The following is a 22,654-nucleotide window of genomic DNA, read 5'->3' as shown; positions in this document are numbered from 1 at the left end:
CTTGCCTACCATGCCTGAAGCCCTGAGTTCAATTTTACAGCTCCACATAAACAGAAAACGCCAGAAGTGGCACTGTGCCTCAAAAGGTAGAGTGAACAAAAGGAAGCTCAGGGACAGTGCCCAGGCCCTGATTTCAAGCTCCAGGACTGGCAAAAAAAAAGGTCATGCCATGGAAAACTATGTCCATGAAAAGCGAGGGGCTTTGGGTAATAAAATGGATGATAAACCTTAAAAAACAATTTTTTTTGCAGGTCCTGGGGCTTGAACACAAGGCCTGGGCACTGTCCCTGAGCACTTTTGCTCAAGGCTAGCTGTCTACCACTTTGAGCCACACTGCCACTTCTGGTGTTTTTGGTGGTTAATTGGAACTAAGAATCTCACAGACTTTCCTGCCTAGACCAGTCTTGAACCACGATCCTCAGATCTCAGCCTCCTGAGGAGCTAGGATTACTGATGTGAGCCACCAATGCCTGGCAATGATGTTACTTTTTAAAATACAGCACATTGCAGATAGGCAGACAGACACTAAGTATAGAATGAGAGGCAGTGGAGAGAAACTGCTTTCCAGCCACGCAGGCAATCCTAGATGATGAACACTTCCTGGATGCCTTCCTGTGCCCAGCACTTGCTTCATGGGTTCCACACCTCATCCCTCCTTCCCAGTCAGCTCCCGTCAGGCCCCAGCGGCTGGGCTCCTGGATGCTTCTATCTAGGCGCCCACTCAACAGCTTCCCTCAAGCACTCAGGCTCAGCAACCCAGTGTTCACATCCTCCTAACCCAGACCTCTCCTTCTCCAAAACAGGGAAAGTACTGAAGTAAAAAGCAGCCCCCCAGGCTGGGAATATGGCCTAGTGGTAGAGTGCTTGCCTCATATACATGAAGCCCCGGGTTCGATTCCTCAGCACCACATATATAGAAAAAGCCAGAAGTGGAGTTGTGGCTCAAATGGTAGAGTGCTAGCCTTGAGCAAAAAGAAGCAAGGGACAGTGTTCAGGCCCTGAGTTCAAGCCCCAGGACTGGCATAAAACAGAACAAGCAAAAAAAAAAAAAGCAGCCACCAAGTCCTCTTGATGAAAATATGATGTACACCTCCAAGCAACACAATGAGCTCCAAGCTGGATAAACTCAAGAACCCACAGAAAATGCAGGGTGCAGTTGCTCATACCTATAATCCCAGAGACTGAGGAGGCTGAGATCTGAGGATTAAAGTTCAAAGCCAGCATAGGCAGAAAACCCACAATACTCTTATCTTCAGTTAAGCACCAAAAAGCTGGAAGTGGAACTGTGGCTCAAGTAGTAAAGTGCTAGCCTTGAGCAGAAAAGCTCAGGGATAGCACCCAGGCCTTACCTATCTATCTGTCTATCTATCTATCTATCTATCTATCTATCTATCTATCTATCTATCTATCTATCTATCTACACACACACACACACACACACACACACACACACACACACACACATTAAAAAAGGCAGAGAGAATCCTGAAAACAATGACACTTGTTTACAAGGAGTCCACAGGGGGCTGGGAATATGGCTTAGTGGCAGAATGCTTGCCTAGTATGCATGAAACCCTGGGTTCTATTCCTCAGTACCACATAAACAGAAAAAGATGGAAGTGGTGCTGTGGCTCAAGTGGTAGAGAGCTAGCCTTGAGCAAAAGCAGCTCAGGGACAGTGCCTAGGCACTGAGTTCAAGTCCTAGGACTGGCAAACAACAACAAACAAAAAACTCCACACAAATAAAATAAAACAAGGAGTCCTCAGTAAAATTAGCACAAATCTCTTCAGCTACAAGAAGGCATTGGGATAACTTAAACTCTGAAAGCAATAAAAATTATGTGGGATGTGTGTGTGTGTGTGTGTGTGTGTGTGTGTGTGTGCACGTGTGCACTTATAATGTATATATAAATATATATATTTTTTTGTTTGTTTGTTTGTTTTTGGCCAGTCCTGGGCCTTGAACTCAGGGCTTGAGCACTGTCCCTGGCTTCTTTTTGCTCAAGGCTAGCACTCTGCCACTTGAGCCACAGCGCCACTTCTGGCCATTTTCTGTATATGTGGTGCTGGGGAATCGAACCCAGGGCCTCATGTATACGAGGCAAGCACTCTTGCCACTAGGCCATATCCCCAGCCCTACAGATATATTTTTTCTATCCCTGGCTATCCATGTACTTTAAGATTGAAGGAGAAATTGACATTCCAGATTTAAAAAATAATACAGGTGGGAGCTATAATTCTAGCTACTCAAGAGGCTGAGATCTGAGGATCAAGGTTTGAAGCTAGCCAGGGCAGTAAATCCCATGAGATGCCAGCAAAAACCAGAAATGAAGTGTGGCTCAAGTGGCTGAGTGTCAGCCATGAGTGAAATTGCTAAGCAGCAGCATTAGGTCTTGAGTTTAAGCTCCAATCCCAGCGCGTGCGCGTGTGCACACACGCACAACTAAGTTTATTACAATTAGACCCAAACTACAAGAAGCAAACACTAAATGAAACCCAAGGCTAAGCTAGAAAGCAGTGGCAAAACAAAGTGAAAATAAAATCTAGTATTGTAATTTGGTTTGTAATTTTGTTCTTTCAAGGTCACAGGAAACATTCTCCAGGAAAGACAATGTACATGTTAGGCCACAAAACAAATCATAATAAATTTTAAAAGACTGATGTCACACAAAGTATCTTTTCAGATTACACTGAAGAAAATAGGATAAAGAAAGAAAACTGGGGAGGGGGTCATAAATATATGGAAATTAAATGTCACACTCTTAATCAAAAGGCAACTTAAGAGACTGTCTGGAGATGAATGAAAAGCAAACACCACATCCACAACTTCTGGGGAATAGAGAAACAGCATGCAGAAGAAAAATTTAAAGTTATAGAAACATCTATGTGAGTCATCTGTTCATTACTATAACAAAACACCTGAGATACTAAACTTAAAGGAAGGTTTATTTGGGCTTGGGTTTCCTGGTGGTAGGCTCACTTCATGGTAGCTGGGAATTAACTAAGAAGAGGAAGAAACTGGAAACCAAAACCGTGACTAAAACCCGGTGGCTCGGTCCCTACCTCTCCAATGCTTCCACCATCTTCTAATAAATAATGCTAAGTGGAAGACTAGGTTCTTTACACATGTGCCTTTGGGGGCTGTTTTATATTTGAACTGTAGTAGTCTGGCAGTGGCCCGGGAAGGCTCACAGTGCAGGGACGCTCAGTCCATCTTCAAGTTTCCAGAGTCTTGACGTCAGCACTGTTCAAGGCCAAGTCCAAAGTCTCTTCTGAGACTCAAGGAAAATTCTGAATTGTGCGCTCTGTAAAAATAAACAAAGTTTCACAATTCTAAGACACGGTTTGCACAAGGTAAGCAAAATCTAATTTTATGTATTTATTTATTTATTGCCAGTCCTGGGCCTTGGACCCAGGGCCTGAGCACTGTCCCTGGCTTCTTTTTGCTCAAGGCTAGCACTCTGCCACTTGAGCCACAGCACCACTTCTGGCCTTTTCTATATATGTGGTGCTGGGGAATCGAACCCAGGGCTTCATGTATACGAGGTGAGCACTTTTACCATTAGGCCATATTCCCAGCCCCTTATTTTATTTTTTTGAGCAGAGGGAATTTGATTTTGATTTGATTGCTGGCATAAAGGAGAGGGCACAGAATTTAGCCTGAAACCTGAAGCCTGGGAGAGTTTTAAGATCTGGAGTATGGCTTTATTTCCAATTGGACTTACCAAAAGGCGATCTAACCTTGCATTTATCTTCACCTTAGGGCAATATCTAATTTTAAAAGAAGATATTATATTGCTAGTGTACAGGAGTGCAACTGTTTTTTGTTGATCATGTATCCTGATCACTCAGTAGTTTTGTGTGTGGATCTGCTGGGATTTCCTATACAGATCATTTGAAAATTTAGTTTTATTTCTATCCAATTGGCACAAACTGTTATTTCTATTATTCTTTTTTGTAGTACTGTTATTGTTGGGTGAATTGTCTAACATATGTCCATTAGGCTTAATTGGTTTACCATGTTGTTCACATCCTTTATTTCCTTATTGGTCTTTTGTCTAGTTGTTCTGTTAAGAGTAGGTGTTAAAAAAAAAAGTGGGTGTGGCTGGGAATGTGGCTTAGTGGAAGAGTGCTTACCTAGCATGCATGAGGCCCTGGGTTTGATTTCTCAGTACCATATAGACAAACAAAAAAAGTGGGTGTTAAATTCTCCAACTATTAGTGTTGAACTATGGATTCTTTCAATTGTTTTCTCATTATTATTGGCTTTTTTTGATACATTATTGTAGCTTCTTGACATTAATATCTCAGCTTATTTTGTCTGATAGTTGTATGGCCAATTTTGACATATTTTTAGCTACTTTTTCTGTCTGTTCACTTTCTGTGCCTCTGGAGCTAATGCAAATCCCTGGCGGATAACATACAATTGGATTGCCTTAAAAATATTTTGAGCAGGGTGTCCATGGCTCACACCTGATCCTAGCTACTCAGGAGACTGAGATCTGAAGATTGTGGTTTGAAGACAGCCCAGGAACAAAAGTCTGTAAAACTTTTATCTCCAATTAACCACTAGAAAACCAGAAGTGGTGTTGTGGCTCAAAGCGGTAAAGCACTAGACTTGAGCAAAAAAGAGCTCAGAGACAGCACCCAGGCTGTGGGTCTTGAACTTTGGGGTCTGGGTGCTCTTAGCTTAGTTCACTGAAGTTTGGTGCTCTTCCATTTAAGCCATAGCTCCACTTCCAGATTTTTGGTGGTTAATTGGATCTCATTAACTTTCCTGCCCCAAATGGCTTCAAAACTGGTTCCTCAGATCTCAGCCTCCTGAGTCACTGGAGCCCGACTGAAGGTGCTGTATTGTGTCTCATTACTTCATGTGTTTAACATAATGCATAGGGCACAGCCATCAAGGTGGCTTTGGTTGAAATCTGGTGTTAAAGAAAAACCTTGCCTCAGGGAACTGGATCAGTTTCCTTATACATCAGAGAGGGATGCTGTCACAACCAGGGACAGTTAGCACAATGGGACAATGCTTTGCTATTTAATAAATGGTAATAAATGCATTATTAGTCATGGCAGCCAACTTGAAAGCTTTAGGCACAAATACAACAATACAAAGACTAGGTGAGAAGGTTGGCCTTCTGATCAAGGTAAACGAGCTAGGCCAAGGTCAACAGGACTGCCTGGGCACTCTCAGGTTTTGTCACTGAAAGGGGCTTTTAGTTGTGCTGTGCCCTGATGACTGGAAGAAGCACTGGCCTGGACAAGAGGAATTCATTCTGAATCCTACCCCCATCACCAGTGGGTCATGATGATGAGACCCAGAAGGTTACAAAGAAATTGTGAGAGCCAATACTCTTACAATCACTCATAGTAATGGCTGAATGAGAGTCCATCCATCCATCCATCCACCCATCCACTCAGCCTCTTGGTGATAGCCCAAGAACATTGATGTCAAATGATGACATAACAATCCAATTTAGAAACTTCCGTATGGAGTTTCAGGGTTCAGCTGCTCATTGTCTCTGGCCACTAAGTAGAGATAGCAGTCTGGAGGTCAAGCAGGGTTTCTATGGATGAGAAAGTGGCTATTGTGGTTCCTTTGGGAGGTGAAATGCAGTGGAATGGGAGCTATGGTAGAAGGAGACTTCCTTGATGGTACTTCTGTGGCTCAGTCCCACATGCTCCCCAGCACACTGCAGGTCCCCTCAAGGACCTCCAAGTGTCCCAGGCCCAGCAGACTAGGACGTGGTTTTGCACAACTCATGTGCTACTGGCCTCTGAGCCTCGGTGCCTGTGACTTCTTTTACCTGAATCTTCAGAGGCGACTCTTCCACGGCCTGCACTCTTTGCTAAGTTTTGTGCCAGTTGGTGCCATGACTGTACCCACACCAGGTATGGGCTACTTCCAAAACTATCATCATCCTCTTCCAGGGCTAGTAGATATTATCTTCAAGTCTCTGACTTGGATCTCAGATTCACCATGCGTTCATTAACCAAAGACAGAAGCTTCCATTGTCTTTCATAACTTTCTTTTTTGTGCTGGTCCTTGGCTTGAACACAGGGTCTGGGTCCTGTCCTTTTGCTTTTTCACTCAAGGTTGGCGCTACCACTTGAGCCACAGCTCCACAGTCTCACAAGCTTCCTTGTTAGGGCTGGCTTCAAACATTTTTTCTCAGACTTCAGCCTCCTGATTAGCTAGGATTATAGATGTAAGCCACTGGCACCTGGCTACTTTATTTTTATGGTGGTCCTGGGGTTTGAACTGAAGGCCTTGTGCTTGCTAAGTTGTTGCTCTAGCATGGGAGCAACTCTGCCAGGCCAATTTTTCTTTATTAGAGACACCAGAGGTTGCAACCACCCAACGAAAACTTGCAGAAGAGCTCCAAAGTGCATCTCTTCTCAGCCATGTAGAGCATCAGCATCCTCTGCTTACAGGCAAGGGCAGAGGGTTGCGATGACAACATGCAGCACCGAACAGAAGTGCCCAGGCCTTGGTTCCAGAGTGAGACTGCAAGAAGACCTACTCCACTGTCATGTAAACAGAAGACAGTGAGATGGGACCAGGCAGTCTGTGGAGAGGACACTCATTTGTTGAAGCTTCTTTGGTTCAATGCAGAGCTAACTGGAGCTCCTGACACAGGCTAGCTTCTCATATGACAGTGACACCTTAGTCCCCAAGCTCTTCTTCCAGTCTGGCCGTGCAGCCTTCTCTCAGCCTATTCTGTCATGAAGACTGGAAGCTCCCCTCCTAGGGACAGGCTCATCCAGGCAAGAGCATTTTCCTATTTATTTATTTATTTTTGGCCAGTCCTGGGCCTTGGACTCAGGGCCTGAGCACCGCCCCTGGCTTCTTCCCGCTCAAGGCTAGCACTCTGCCACCTGAGCCACAGCGCCCCTTCTGGCTGTTTTCCATATATGTGGTGCTGGGGAATCGAACCGAGAGCTTCATGTGTAGGAGGCAAGCACTCTTGCCACTAGGCCATATTCCCAGTCCCCAGCATTTTCCAATTTAATGGCTCCATCATTACTGAGGTTTGAAGACAGGGGGTGGGGTTACCTCCAGTTGTTTTCCCATGAGTAAAATGGGGTGGGTAGGCACTGCTGGGTGGGTGAGTGCAGAGCAGTATGCAACTACCAGGCTTGGCAGCTTCCAGAAGCACAGAGGACCCCATTCCTGCTGCTGACCAGATTGTGAACAGGCCGAAAGTAAAGGTTTAAGGGTTGGTTTGTGGGAGGAAAAAGTCATCGTTGTGAGAAACCCTACTGTCATCTATGAGCTCAGAGGGATTCACTGGCCCACCACTGGGGCCCAGGGCTCTCTGTTTAATAATAAACTCTAAGGTGTGGTTTCAAGTGGTAGAGCATTTGCCTAGCAAGTGAGAGGCAAATCACAGTGCTGATATTAAAAGGAAAAAAGGACAGAGTGCTAGATTCCAAATTTTAATTCAGGCTTTCTTTGGAACTGACAAAGTTCACTCTGTACATCACACCCAGTGTGTGGGGCAGCATACACTGAGTTCTAGCAAAGGAGCAAAGCCATACCCAGCTACAGAGGTTACTTCCATCCCTGGTGAGCTGTGGCCTGCACTTTCTCTCCTGTCCTGAGCTCCACAGCCTCATCTGCCTCAGCCAAGAACTCCATCATGAACTTTCAAAGGGCTCTGCCCCGTTGTCAGAGCAGGGATTTCACACCTAAGCGATACTGCTAAGGACTGCAGAAAGGAAGACATCCATGAGCTGGCAAACACAACCACATCCACCACACACCAATCCAACTTCCACTATTTTTATTTTAGTTATAAAACAATTGCCAAAACACAAAGTTAAAAAACAAACACATATTTTTATTCCTTCTTTTGTTGCAGAAAATAAATATGACCACATACTTCATACACTATAAAAGCAAGTAAAAAAACACCACTCACTCAATCAAATTGTATTATCCTTTTGGCTTTTCTCACCTGTAGGAATGAAACAGTAGATCATTTTATAACTAATTTGAATTCCTGGCTCAAGCAACTCTGGAAAAAAGTGAAGATCTTAAAAAAAATCTTATTCCAAATGTAGTTTTTAAAATAGTTACACTAAAAACCAATAGTTACACCATAACTAGGTCTTTGCTTACTTTATTTAAGAGGAGAATATTTTCTTTTATAAAAATTGCTCCCTAAACTCACAGGTACCCAAACCAATGTAAAAAGTTGGTTTACATTCCTAGGAATCATTGAGAAGAGAGGGTGTGGGGAGAGGGAAGGATGAGACACATGGGCTCCAGTCAAGTTTATCCAGTCATTCTTGGGCAGGTGACCCCTCCCAGTACCCATACCCAGCTTCCAGTTTGGCCCTTGGCAGTTTACAAAAGGAAAGCTGCTCAGTCATCTAAGCCTATGTTTCTGAAAAGGTAGGACATGGACTCCCCATTGTGAATGCGGCGAATGGCTTCTGAAAGGATCATGCTGATGTCCACGGTTTTGATCTTGGGGCACTGGAGCTTCTGGATTTCATGTGGGATTGTATTGGTAACCACCACCTGTGAATCATAAGAAACCACCGAGAGCATCAGACACCAAGTGGCTTCAGACCTGAGGGTGTGGCTTATGGCAGAGCACTTGCCTAGCAAGTATGAGGCCCTGAGTTCATCCTCAGAAGAAAAGGAAAATCGGCTTGTTCTGCAGTTCTGCCTGGCAGGAGGATGTAAGTCCATCTCACCTTGAACAAGACTCTCATCAAAGAGAAACTCTGTGTTTCTTAGAAGAAAAGCAGATAGCCAGTGCTGGGGAATTTGGGTGAGAAACCCGCCCCATGCCCACTGGTAGGCCCATGAAATAGGGCAGTGCACCAGAAGCTGCCTGATGGTTCCTCAGAAGTCTGCATGGTTACAGCATAAGCCAGCAGCCTCACTCCTGGCAATGTACACCCCAAGCACTGAAAACACTCTTGAAGAGGCAAAACTCCTATGTACTGTTCCTATCAGTCACCAATCGGAGACAAGTCAACCTTCCCACCACTCTGAAGAGAGGCAAAATGCTGCCCATCCACATGACAGAATGCTATTCAGTCATAAACAAAGTATGGGTCCATACTAAATGTGAACGGACCTTGACAATATGCTCCTTTATGTGAGCTGTGCAGGTGGGAGACATCCAGAGATGGAAAGGAGAGCAGTGGTTCCCGGAGGAAGGGGACTGAGGAAATGGGAGGTAGCTGCTAACTGGTATAGGACGTCTTTTAGGGGAGATGAAAATGTTGTTTATTCAGCTGTGATCATCACACAACTTTGAACATTCTAAAAACAATGAATTATGTGAGTGAGTTATATGGTATGTGAATTTTATCTCAATAGTTACTTTTAAAATATTTTTAGTTTTTGGTGGTACTGGGGATTGAACTCAGGGCCTCATACTTGATAGGTAGGCACTCTACCACTTAAGCCATATCTCTATCCCCTTTTTCCATCAGTTATTTCCAGGGAAGGGCTCTCCTTATATGCCTGGTGGCTAGGGCTATGGGTCACTGAGTCATGGAGCTTCCTCAACTGTTTAAGCTCAGTCTAGTCTCAAATGGACCCTTGATCTTTGTTTCCCCAGTAACTAAGATTACAGGCTTGAGCCACTGTACACACAAAGCTGCTATCTTTAAAAGGTAGCAGAGCTAGGAGCTCATATTTAATGAAATACAAATATAACCTATGTTTTGAATATTCTTTTTTTTTTAATAAGTGAGGTCCATTGTGAAGCTTCAGCATATGTAAACAATGTATCCCGATCAACCTGTGCCCTGCTACTCTCCTCCATCCCACTCCCCCTTCTTAAAACACTCAACATACTTTATGACTTTGTTTTCATATATGCAAATAAATGCTATGTATCATACTGAATCCATTCTAAATAAAAAACCAGCTCAATCCTGTACTGAATGCCCTTTACTCAGGACTCAGAGTGCCCTGGGAACCCTGCCCACACACCTCCAGGTCCCACTACCTCGTCAATGGCAGACTCTTCAATCAGCCGGGGGGCATCAGAAGAAAGTAAGCCATGGGTTGCCATCACAAAGATCTTATATGCGCCCCTCTCCTTCAGGGTCTCTGCTGCAGCAAGAAAGCTGTCCACGTCATCAATGATGTCATCCTGTCAAGTCAAAGGTAGAGTGGAAGGCAAATGAAGGCCAACCAAGCAGGCAGGACAACCAGGACAAAAAGGATCTACGTGTGCTGCAACAAATCTGCTATTCAATCTTGACATGCTGGTGTCAAGGTATCACGATCCATTACCATGCTCCATAGTGCTGTCCGTACCTTTCCCACAAGTCACTCATAGGCTCCCTGGGAAAGCGCTGTTTCCATCCCTGCACCTAGTAGTGGAGGCCTAAACTGTGGCCTCAAGATGCAGATGTGTCAGGAACATCTGTGGGGGAACTCTGAAATGTGTGACAAAGGCCCTAGATATTTCCACTCAATATAATGGAACTATAAACTGTGGCTTTCCCAAACTTTTTCCTCCTACTGTTCCTTATTTCTATATCCTCTACTGAATGCTCAGAAAATAGCCTTTTAAAATTTTTCCTTGTGCCAGTACTGGAACTTGAATGCAGCCTGGGTGCTACCCCTCAGCTTTTTATTTTTATTTTTATTTTTTTGTCGGTTGTGGGGCTTCAACTCTACCTCTTGAGCCACAGCGCCACTTCTGGCTTTTTCTGTTCATGTGTTATGAGGAATTGAACCCAGGGCTTCATGCACCTAAGGCAAGCACTCTACCACTAAGCCACATTCCCAGCCCACCCTTTTGGTTTTTGAGATAAGGTCTTGCTTACTTTTCAAAGCAAAGTTTTAGGCAGGCCCTGTCTTTCTTCCCCAAAAGCTGGGATTACAGGTGTGTGCCACCACATCTGGGGCTAGCAGTTGCTTGTACACTTTCTTGAGCTTCCCTCATGTAAACCAACAACTGTCCTTGAGGACATAAAAACCCTTGTGAGTTAATAATCCAGTGTACTCTGCTCACACAAAAATGCATAAGAACATGCATGGAAGTTTTATTTATAAAACTGGAAACAACAGAAATGTCCCTCAACCAACAGTTGAGTGGGGGCATCTATGAACACAGAATATTACTGCATTTTAAATAAAAATAAACTATCAATATGTAAAACAACCTAGAATGACCCCAAGTAAATCATGCTAAATGAAAGAAAGTTAATCTAAGCTGGGTGCTGGTGGTTCATATCTATAATCCTAGCTACTCTGAGATCTGAAGATTGAGGTTCAAAACCAGTCTGGGCAGGAAAGTTGTGAAGACTCTCCACTCCAATTAACCACCTGGAAGTGGAGCTGTGGCTCAAAGTGGTAGAACGCTAGCCTTGAGGAAAAGAGCTTAGGGACAGAGCCCAGGCCCTGAGTCCAAGCCCTACAACTGACCAAAAAAAAGTTAATTTCAAAAGTCAAAAACACTATATAAGGCCAGGAGTTTGGCCTAGTGGTAGAGTGCTTGCCTAGCACGCATGAAGCCCTAGGTTCAAATCCTCAGTACCACACACACAGAAAAAGTCAGAAGTGGCGTTGTGGCTCAAGGGGGAGAGTGCTAGCCTTGAGCAAAAAGAGCTCAAGGACAGTGCCCAGGCCCTGAGTTCAAGCCCCAGGACTGGAAAAAAAAAAAAAACCCAAACCAAGAATATGGCCTAGTGGTAGGGTGCTTGCCTTGTATGCATGAAGCCCTGGGTTCGATTCCTCAGCACCGCATATATAGAAAAAGCTGGAAGTGGCTCTGTGGCTCAAGTGGTAGAGTGCTAGCCTTGAGCAAAAAGAAGCCAAGGACAGTGCTTAGGCCCTGAGTTCAAACCCCAGGACTGGCAAAAAACAAACAAAAAACCACTATATATTTCCAGTATATGACAGTGTTATTCCCCTCCACCCTTTTCTGCTTATGGATCTGGGTACTGAACCTAGGACACTCATACATTCCAGGCCTGTGCTCTACTAGTTGACCTACACTTCCAGCCTTGTGATATGCCTGAAACAAAGAGTTCCAGAGACAGAGGATAGAATAGTAGCTACCACTGTCACACAGGTAATTCTCCATGGTAATGTTTAAAAACGAAATCATGAAATACACAGCTACAACACTTACATAAATACCGAATCACAGTATTTAAGAACACATGCACTCAAGTTGACTGCAAGGGTTGTGTGGATACCTCTCAGACTAGTGACAACCTCTGGAAAAAGGAGCCGAGATCAGGGAAAGCTCAGGAGGGCCTCCCAGCTGTTAACTTTATTCTTTCAACTGCATAGACAGTGTGTACTTTGTGTTCGCTGCTTTTCTGGCATGTAAAAATGTGGTTCTTGTTTTGTTTTGGGGTGGTGAGGATCATGTCTAGGCCTTCACTAAACTCCTAATATGTATTTAAAAAGGTATAATTAACTTTGTACCCTACCTTTATCACAAAACAATTTTCCAGAATATGACTGATAATAAGAGCTGTACAATAACCAAGTAGTTACTCATTTTAAATAAACCAACAATCTTGTTCTGTTGGGGGCTGAAGCAAACATTTAGCAAAAGACCCCAGCTTACGTGAGACTTACCTGGTCAAGGCACTATCCTCAGGTGTTTTGTGTTTTTTTGGTCAATTATGGAGCCTGAACTCTGGGCTCAGGCTCTGTCCCTGAGCTTTTCGGCTCAAGTGCTCTACCACTTGAAGCCACAGTGCCACTTCTGGTTTTCTGGTGGTTAATTGGAGATAAAAGTCTTATGGACATTCTTGGCCAGGCTGGCTTTGAACTGTGATCCTCAGATCTCAGCCTTCTGAGTAGCTAGGATTATAGGCATAAGTCACAGGCATCTGGCCCTCAGGTGTTTTTTTTTGTTGTTTGTTTTTTGGCAGTCCTGGGGCTTGAACTCAGGGCCTGAGAGCTGTCCCTGGCTTCTTTTTGCTCAAGGATAGCACACTATTACTTGAGCCACAGTGCCACTTCTGGTTTTTACTATATATGTGGTGTTGAAGAATCAAACCCAGGGCTTCATGTATATGAGGCAAGCACTCTACCACTAGGCCATATTCCCAGCCCCCTTCAGGTGTTTGTATGAAGACAATTTACAAATAAGTTAACAGAAAAGCAATGGCAAACATTGATGTAGAGAAAATCAGGAGGCCTACATACCACAATGATGGCGATCCTTCCTCCAACATCACCGACTACCGTGATGGGGGGCTTCTCTTTAGGAATCAGCACTGGTCAGAATAAAATACACACACATCTAAGTGTCCATGCTAAAAAGTAAAAACAAAGACTTCAAGAAGTTAATGCCTCATGATTAAAACCTAATAACAAGGAAGGACAACTATGGAAATCCACCATGTGACCCACAGTGGTGAGATGGGAAGCAGAATGGAGACAAGGATGCCTGCTGGCACCCTGCCTTTCAAAACTCTGCTAGATGTGCCAGCAAGAGACATGAGGAAAGAACCAAAGAATAAAAGGCATCCTGATAAGCAAAGAAGAAGTCATACTTTATTAGCAGACACCATGAAACCCCAGACAAACTCCTAAGGTGAACACAAGAATGAACACACAAAATCAGCTGTTTCCTTTGTACTGGCAATGAGCAGTCTGAATGCAAATTAAGAAGCAGCTTCATTCACATAAGCATCTAGGAGTAAACTTAACCAAGGAGGTAAAACTCTTCTGAAAACTACAAACCACATAGGAAAAAAAGTTTTTCAGCTTCACACTAAAAGAAAAGCTACAAATAAAAAAATAAGTTGGATCTTATCAACATTAAACTCATGCACCAAGGACTCTATCTGCAAAGTGTTGGGTGCTGGTGGCTTATGACTATAATTACTCAGGAAACAGATTTGAGGATCACAGATCAAAGACAACCTGGACAAGAATGTCTGTGAGACTCATCTCCAATTAACCAGCAAAATGCCAGAAGTAGAGGTGTGGCTCAAGTGGTAGAGAAAAAGTAGAACAGAAAAAGCCAAGCATGAGTGTGAGGCTCCTGAATTCAAGCCTCAGTACTGGCCCCAAAAATAAAGTGAAGGGGCTGGGAATATGGCCTAGTGATAGCGTGCTTGTCTTGTGTAGATGAAGCCCTGGGTTTGATTCCTCAGCACCATATATATAGAAAAAGCTAGAAATGGGCTGGGAATGTGGCTTAGTGGTAGAGTACTTGCCTAGCATGCATGAAGCCCTGGGTTTGATTCCTCAGTACCACATACACAGAAAAAGCCAGAAGTAGCACTGTGGCTCAAGTGGTAGAGCGCTAGCCTTGAGCAAAAAGAAGCCAGGGACAGTGCTCAGGCCCTGAGTTCAAGCCCCAGGACTGGCAAGAAAGAAAGAAAGGATGGAAGGAAGGAAAGAAGGAAGGAAGGACGAACGAATGAACCAGAAGTGGGCTGGGAATATGGCCTAGTGGTAAAGTGCTTGCCTTGTATACATGAAGCCCTAGGTTCGAATCCTCAGAACCACATATATAGAAAAATCCAGAAGTGGCACTGTGGCTCAAGTGGTAGAGCACTAGCCTTGAGCAAAAAGAAACCAGGGACAGTGCTCAGGCCCTGAGTTCAAGCCCCAGGACTGGCAAAAACCCCACCCAAAACCCCCAAAACCAAAACCAAAAAAAATCAAACAAAATGAAAAAGCCAGAAGTGGCACTGTGACTCAAGTGGTAGAATGCTAACCTTGAGCAAAAAGAAACCAGGGACAGAGCTCAGGTCCTGAGTTCAACCCTGAGGACTGGCTGAAAAAAAGACAACCCAGAGAATGGAAGAAAATGTGTAAAATAAAAGACCTGTGTGGTAGGAGTCCAGAACCAAATTTTATACACACATGTATTGTGTATGTGTATATGTATGTATGTATGTTCTTACAAGTTAACAATGAAAAGAACCCAATTCAAAATGGGTAAAGGCTCTGAATAGACACTTCTCCAAAGAAGTATATAAAAACAGCCAACAAACATAAAAAGATGCTTGGCATCATTAGTTATTTGGGAAATACAAACCAAAACCACAGCGAGATGCCACTGCATACCCACAAGACTGTTAGAATGAAAAAAGTCAGAAGTAAGCAGTAGAGAAACTGGACTTCCGTGTATCCCTGTAAAATGACATACCTGCTGTGGGAAACACGATCACAGTTAATCAAAAGGTTAGATCAGGCAAGTCTACTTCTAGATACATAACCACAACAACAAAAATACAGAGGCTGTCCACACAGAAACTTAAACAGGAATGCACACAGCAACATTATATCCAAAAGGTATCTGTCTGCCAACTGATGGCCCAAGGTGTGACATACTCTTACAGTGGGGCTCTAGGACTTGGGGGCAGAACTGCTTCATGGCTCTGCTCCTTGGCTGCCCACCCAAGGGTCAGGCTGTCTCTGGAAGGCCCAGGCAGTAAGCCCCACAGTGGTAGCACCAATGCAGTGCATTAAACAAATGGACTGTGGGCAGGGCCACCTCCTCCTAGAGCTCATGGGCTATTCCCAGGAGCCTTGTGGCTCCAGGAAAGAACAGCCACAGGGGTGAAGGTGCCACACTGAGAGTCTACTAGGCAATGTCTAGTGGAGTCATGTAGATAGCCACCTGAAGGGGCCACCAGCATGCAACTCAGCCTGGGAGAGGCAGGCCTGTGACCAGTGTGCTCGTACCGCCCCACGGCTGCATGAAGAGCTAGGGGAGCAGGCTACCATGGGACATGTAGGCCTAGCCCTGCTCCCACAGTATCTGGAAGGTGTGACTTGAAGATTTAACACAGTTTAGATTTAATGCACAGTTTAGATTTGTCCTGTTGGGTTTTGACTAAGTTAGGACCTGTAGCTCCTCTGGCCTGTTAAGTGCCCCCTCCCCACCCCCCCCTTCTTTGGGACAGGAAAGTCTAGCGGGACCTGTTTCCCCCTTGTTCACTTTCACAGGGTTGGAGGTAGATTTGCTTTGAAATGACTCTGAGAGGCCACCATGTCTGACTGGCTGGTGCTTCAATACGACTGTGGACTTCTGGACTGACCCTGGATCTAAGTTAAGGCATAACTGCAAGGAGACTGTGGCTCTGGGAGGGAAGGAGCACAGACAGGGGTTTGGGGGCCAAGAGTGAAATTATGTAGTCTGAATGCTTGTATCCCTCCTGTTTCATGCTGAAACCCACTGAGGTGGTATTAAGAGAGGGGGCCTGTGGCAGGTGTCTGTGCTATGGGCTGTCCTTGTTTGGGGATTAGTACTCTGATAGAAGACTTGAGCCTTCCACTCTCTTCTACCACCTGCTGATGGATCTGAGAGGAACAGGCCCTCACCAGATGCCACAGTTGCTGGCCCAGTGCCCTGGGACTTCCCAGTTTCCAGAACCATGAGCATTAAATCCCTGTCACTAATAAATTACTCATTGAAAGGTATTTGTCAAGGCAGCCTGAGCTATTATGCTATGTTACTGATGTGCAGATTTTCTCCAGTTTCTAGGTTGTCCTGATCATTTTCCAGGCTGCAGAATTATTGGTATCAACACCATAGTTAACTAGCCCTACCCTCTGCTAAACTAACCCAAACCGCCCAATGTTGTGCATTATCTGTAACATAATGGTGATCATCTGCTTATGTATACTCAAGGATATACTGCTAATCAAGTGAACAGACTCCCTGAGAGCTCTACCACCTGAGGCCAGAACCAGTATAGTCTTTAGAATCCAAGCCGGGGAAGAGTTCAGCAGCTTTTGCAAACTCAAACAAAAAGGGAGTTTACATAAATAATAATTAAAAACAAACAAACAAACAAACAGTAAGTCAGCCTTATAATCAGAGGACAGTGGCAAAGAGGTTCCCTTAGCACACTTACTGGGGATCTCCAGGCTGGGGTGGATGGCAGCCACACTCCTGACCATGGGTGGGGAATGTCGACCATCCACCAAGTCAGATTCTGCATCCTGAGCTTCTCCGTGAATCACTGCGATGCCCAGGCGTAGGCGCTCTGCGAAAGATTGTGCCCTAAGGGGAAGCATTAGACACCAATCAAGAATCCTGCAGCAACTGTGGTCTGCAAAGGTTTAGGGAGAGAACATGAAGATGAGAAAGTAAAATGTAGCTTTTGAAGGAACAATGAACAAAGAGAATAAAATAAGCTTAGACTCTTAGAAGCCAGGGCTCAGTGCGGAGAGTCCATGGGACAATGCATCCCCTCTGGACACTGGCCCCGGTGACAGAGCCTGGCCTGGTCTGCAGTCAGCCAGCTGAGATGCTGACATCTCAGCCTGCTTCCTGTCACCCATGGGGCGAACCAACCATATAACACAAAGTACATCAAGAATTACACATAAATTGTTAATAGTTTTATGAGTGCATAATGGAAATACAAGACAATGAATAGCTAAGGTGAGCAATTTTATGTGTTAAATTCTGATGCTCATGTAAGCATCAAAACAGTGAAGATCATAATAAACCTCCAAATCTACTCTTGTGTCCTTTAGAATTTCTGCTTCCAGCCAGGCAACCAATGATTTGCTTAGTTTAAGGTTAAACCATAGTTTAACCTTTTCTGGAATTTATAGTATGAATTCTTTTTTTTTTTTGGCCAGTCCTGGGCCTTGGACTCAGGGCCTGAGCACCTTCCCTGGCTTCTTCCCGCTCAAGGCTAGCACTCTGCCACCTGAGCCACAGCGCCCCTTCTGGCCATTTTCCATATATGTGGTGCTGGGGAATCGAACTGAGAGCTTCATGTGTAGGAGGCAAGCACTCTTGCCACTAGGCCATATTCCCAGCCCGTATGAATTCTTTTTAAAATTTCTTTTAAGTCAGCAACTTTTTCTTTAAGGGATTTCCCAAGAGGTTTCACCACAGCTTCTCTAAAGCTGAAATTCAAATTTTCTCTTTAAGACAGTCCTAATCCAACTGTATCAGCCCAGAATTATTCTTATTTGGGGAGGTTTTAAATTTTATTTCTTTCAAGGTCTAAAGCTACTTGGGTTACCTAGTTCTTAAAGAGGCGTTGGTGGTTTGTGTCTTTCAAGGAATTTATTTTATCTACTCTGCAGAATCTACAGGCCTAGGTTATTTGAATACTACCTGACTACTCTTTTAATATGTGCAGGATATGTAGTGCTCTTGTGTCTCTCATGTTGATAACTTGTGCCTTTTTTTCTGACCAGTTTAGACAAAGGCTTATCAATTTTACTGATTTTTCTCAAAGAACCAGTTTTCACTACTTTTCCATTTGTTTCACAGATTTATGCTTTTTTTTTTTTTTTTTTGCCAGTCCTGGGGCTTGGACTCAGGGCCTGAGCACTGTCTAGCACTCTGCCACTTGAGCCACAGTGCCACTTCTGGCTTTTTGTTTATGTGGTGCTGAGGAATTGAACCCAGGGCTTCATGCATGCTAGGCAAGCACGCTACCACTAAGCCACATTCCCAGCCCTATCTGCTTTCTTTTTTACTTTGGCTTAATTTCCTTTTCATTTTCTAGTGTTATAACAATGAAAGCTGATACTGACTTATGATCTTCTTTTCTAATAAATGTGTTATCACTAGGAATAATGTGTCAGTGGGATAGTGCAAAATTTCATGTATTCTGTTTCCATTGTCTTTCTGTCTAAATGCTTTCTAACTTCCCTTCTGATTTCTTCTTTGCCCATGGTTTATCCACCAATGTACTTAGTTACTTCATAGTCAGGACTTATACAGAAAGGATATTTGTATGACATAAGTAAAAAAAGTGAAATCAAGATTTGTTTTATGGTCTTAGTAAATGGATGTGTGTCTTTGGGCAGATCAGCTTCCGCCGTCCACTCACTCTTATATGACTGACACAGGAGAGACTAAGTCATTGACTATCACTATCCTTGAGGCTTTGCTTCATACATTATGAAACACCATTTTTCAATTCATAATATCTAAGATTATTGTGTTCTCTTGAAGAATTGACCTTTTCTTTACCCCTGGCAGCATCCTTGTTCTGGCATATTAACATAGCCACTTCAGCTTCCCTTTAAAGCATTCATTTTACTGTGGCTTATCACTTACCTATCTCTTATAACAGACCCATCCCCTCCTTCTCACTGCTCTTCACTTTGCTTCATTAGGTCCTGGCCACACAGTGTGACCATCTCTCCCACTGGGCCAGATTCTGAGCGCGACATGGGTCTCATCCTGCCTTCCATTATCAGTACCAAATGCACAGCAAATGTTCAAGTGCTTAAAGGACCCAGCAACTTCTTCCAGTCTTGGTTTTCTTTTTCTTTCTTTTTGGCGCCAGTCCCGGGGCCTGAACTCAGGGCCTGGGTGCTATCCATGAGATTCTTTCTTTTCCAAGGCTAGCACTCTACCACTTGAGCCATTGTGCTACTTCCAGCAAACTTTTAGTAGTTTATTGGAAGTAAGAGTCTCACGGACTTTCCTGCCTGGACTGGTTCTGAACCATGATCTTCAGATCACAACTTCCTCAAGAGCTAGGATTACAGGAGTGAGCCGCCAGCACTTGGCCCAGTCTTGGTTTTCTAGTAACTAAAATCAAAACAAGTTCTTACCTAACACTCAACAGTAGAACATTTGCTTAGCAAGTAGAAGGTCCTGAGTTCAAACCCCAGTACCACATATGAAGAACACAAAGTGAGCCAAAAATGGGGTGGGAGGTTTAAGTAAGATCTATTTTTTTTTTTTTTTTTTTTTTTGCCAGTCCTGGGCCTTGGACTCAGGGCCTGAGCACTGTCCCTGGCTTCTTTTTGCTCAAGGCTAGCACTCTGCCACTTGAGTCACAGCGCCACTTCTGGCCATTTTCTGTATATGTGGTGCTGGGGAATCGAACCCAGGGCTTCAAGTATACGAGGCAAGTGCTCTTGCCACTAGGCCATATCCCCAGCCCTTTAAGTAAGATCTAATGCTCAATATCCAAATGTCCAGACTACAATTAAAAGTCACTAAGCACCAGGTTCTGGTGGCTCATGCTTTTAATCTTAGCTACAAGAGGGCTGAGACCCAAGGATTGCAGTTCAACACCAGCTCGGGCAAAAGACTCATGAGACTCTTGTCTCCAATTAACCACCAAAAAGCAGGAGGTGGAACTGTGGCTCAAGTGGTATCGTGCTAGCCTTTAGCAAAAAATTTTGCTCAGGGACACTGCCAAGGCCCTGAGTTTAAGCCCGAGGACTAGCACAAAAAAAAAAAAAAAAAAAAAGAAAAATTATATGACAGATCTCAGAGCAGCCAATGGAAAATGTTCCAAGAAGCATAAATATGCTTAAAGAAATCAAGAAATAGAATAGGAAGAGTGTATGTGGGGAGTCTTAGCAAAGAAACAACAAAAGAACCAAATAGTAATTATAAAACTTAGATACAGAGGTAGAGGAGGATCATGGTTAGAGGTTTAGGAAAAAGCATAAGATCCTATCTGGCAAAAGAAAACTCCTAAAAGGCAAAGGTCTGAAATGACTGATCAAGTTGAAGTGGTAGAGCATTTCCTGGCAAGCTTGAGGCCCTGAGTTCAACTGCCAATAGTGCAAATTAAAAAACAAACAAAAAAACAACCCCTTGGGGCTTGGCTTGTAGCTCAGTGACAGAATATGTGCTTGGCATGTTAGAAGCCCTGGGTCAATCATGAACACAACCCAAAAGGAAACTAAAAAGAGAAATAAAATAGTAACTAAATCACAAAGCTGTTTTAATATAACTTAGCACACAGCTTCATTCCAGGAGCCAGCAGAGGCCAGCCAGGAGAGAGCGGCAGTGATCTTCCTGCAGAAGCCACAGGGCTTCATGACTGTCATGTGTGAAGTGAGGAGCAGGGCACTGACACATACTTCAGTGGAGATGAGCCTTGAGGACATGCTGTGTGAAAATAAGGGACATCATGTCTGGAAAGTCCAGGCAGGTGACAAATGCACAACAGCACTGTGACTGCATTAGATGCTAGTGCATCATAAACTTGAAAATGGTCACAGTCAGCCTCCATCTCCGCAGTTTCTATATTGGTGTGTTCAATTTACCATGATAGAAAAACTGAGGGAAAATACTAGCATCTGTCCTGAGAATCGATAGGCTTTACTTCTTGTAGATTGTTTTAATAAAGTGACTATTGACAGAGCATTATATTACCATAGGAATTGTAATAACTATAAGGATCTAGAGATAATGTAGGAAAACAGAAGGATGTGCATAGGTTATATGAAAACACCAGGCCCTATTATGTAAAGAATTTGAGCATCTGGGGGGGGGGGGGGTCCTGGAACTAATATTCTGTGGTCACTAAATAATAATTGTGTGTCATATATCTTCACATGTAAAGCAGAGAATTACTAGTCAAATTTAATTCAGCCTGTGAACATTTTTTAAAAGCTGCTTGAAATGTTCATATTCCAAAATGAGCCAAGGGTTCCTGTAAGTCAGTCAAGTGGACAAGAGGGGACTCAGGACAGGACACAGTTTCCTAAAGGTACAAGGAAAGCAGACATGAGAACACAGGGCAGTGTTGCCCCAAATACTAACTCATTTTAACTGCACTACTATACCAAGTGCATTCAGTAAGCATCATGCTCAGTTTATGATATCAAACAGCTTGTCAAGACTGCTACATGGTGACTCATTCTGGGCCAGCTCTCCCTCATCCTTTCACACCCAGGGACTGAACAGTGAGCCAGTAAACCAAAGCAGTCAACTAGAAAACAATCAGTCCTAAAAGGGCTTTTTAAGAAAAAAAGGCTTTTCTTACATGTGACTTTGTTCTTTTCTTCTCCAGTGTGTGGCTTCTCCTGAAAAGATTGCTATGTAACATCCAGGGACAATCTAATCTCAAGTAGAAGATCAAGTCCTCAATTAGTCCAAACTAAACCTAACTGGCTGTATAGACTCACAGGGCTGCTGGTTGGTACAGCATGGGTGCGGTGCTTTGGTTTGAATAAATGTTATCTGTGAACACATATAAATAAGTGGCCTGGATACCACTCTATCAATCACTGACTTCTCCAAATAAGAGGCAGTAAGCAACTATAGACTATCTTCCTCAGTATTTCAGTGGTGGCTGCCCCCCTGGAAGTGAGGGGCATACTGGATAGGATCCCCACAGCTGTTTGGCTCTGGCCAAGAAACAAGACTAAACAGACTGGGGCTGAGAAGGAGGAAACAAAAATGCTGACTTAATAAGTGGAGTTGGCAAAGCAATCTCAAAAATCAGTCCATGGAAGACAATAAGGGCCCAGGGACCACTGGAGCTGAGGTGGAATGCCTAGGACCCAATGGAGATCTCATTTTAGAGGCAGACCTATGGAGACCAAGAGTTTGCACCTACCTTTTGGCTGAGGCTGGAGACTTGGCCACAATGACGGCATTCCTGTAATCTGGGATCTGTGACACACAATGGGCTGGGGATTACAACCATATCTCTAATGATTAAAAAGGAACATTCCAAAAGACTCAAAACCATCATCTGGTTTACTTGGAAATTTGGCACCCAAAAGAAGAGAGAGAAAAAAGACAAAAATGTTCCTGAAATGAAAAGTATTGCCTACTTAGAAAAATTTATGTGAAACATACAGATTTTTTTTTTTTTAAAGTAAGGTCAGTCAGTGATTAGCTCTCATCTCTGTGGCAGCAAATACTGAATATGTCAGTATGCTTTGAAGAAGTCAACAGAAGCTGGGGGTGGTGGCCTCAGCTTGTGATCCCAGCTACTCAGGAGGCTG

The 22,654-nt window shown here is 43.8% G+C and overlaps 1 protein-coding gene across 3 annotated transcripts in view; it reads right to left on the bottom strand.

Annotated features, from left to right (window-relative positions):
* Positions 1–7,823: 7,823 nt before the first annotated feature.
* Positions 7,824–22,654, bottom strand: part of Prpsap2 (phosphoribosyl pyrophosphate synthetase associated protein 2) — a 35,602-nt gene continuing 20,771 nt past the window's right edge. For 2 of the 3 annotated variants that reach the window (XM_048365653.1, XM_048365655.1), the window contains 5 exons: positions 22,261–22,316; positions 16,828–16,976; positions 13,154–13,224; positions 9,981–10,127; positions 7,824–8,530 (listed from right to left, as the gene is read on the bottom strand). In XM_048365653.1, coding sequence (XP_048221610.1) covers positions 8,372–8,530; positions 9,981–10,127; positions 13,154–13,224; positions 16,828–16,976; positions 22,261–22,316 — 582 coding nt within the window. In that variant the 3' untranslated portion in view covers positions 7,824–8,371. The remainder of the gene's footprint in view (positions 8,531–9,980; positions 10,128–13,153; positions 13,225–16,827; positions 16,977–22,260; positions 22,317–22,654) is intronic. The other variant, XM_048365654.1, reaches the window with a different exon arrangement.

This window comes from Perognathus longimembris, chromosome 17 (genome assembly GCF_023159225.1).
Source record: "Perognathus longimembris pacificus isolate PPM17 chromosome 17, ASM2315922v1, whole genome shotgun sequence".
Taxonomy (NCBI): Eukaryota; Metazoa; Chordata; class Mammalia; order Rodentia; family Heteromyidae; genus Perognathus; species Perognathus longimembris.
This window is presented reverse-complemented; position numbering and strand designations above follow the sequence as displayed.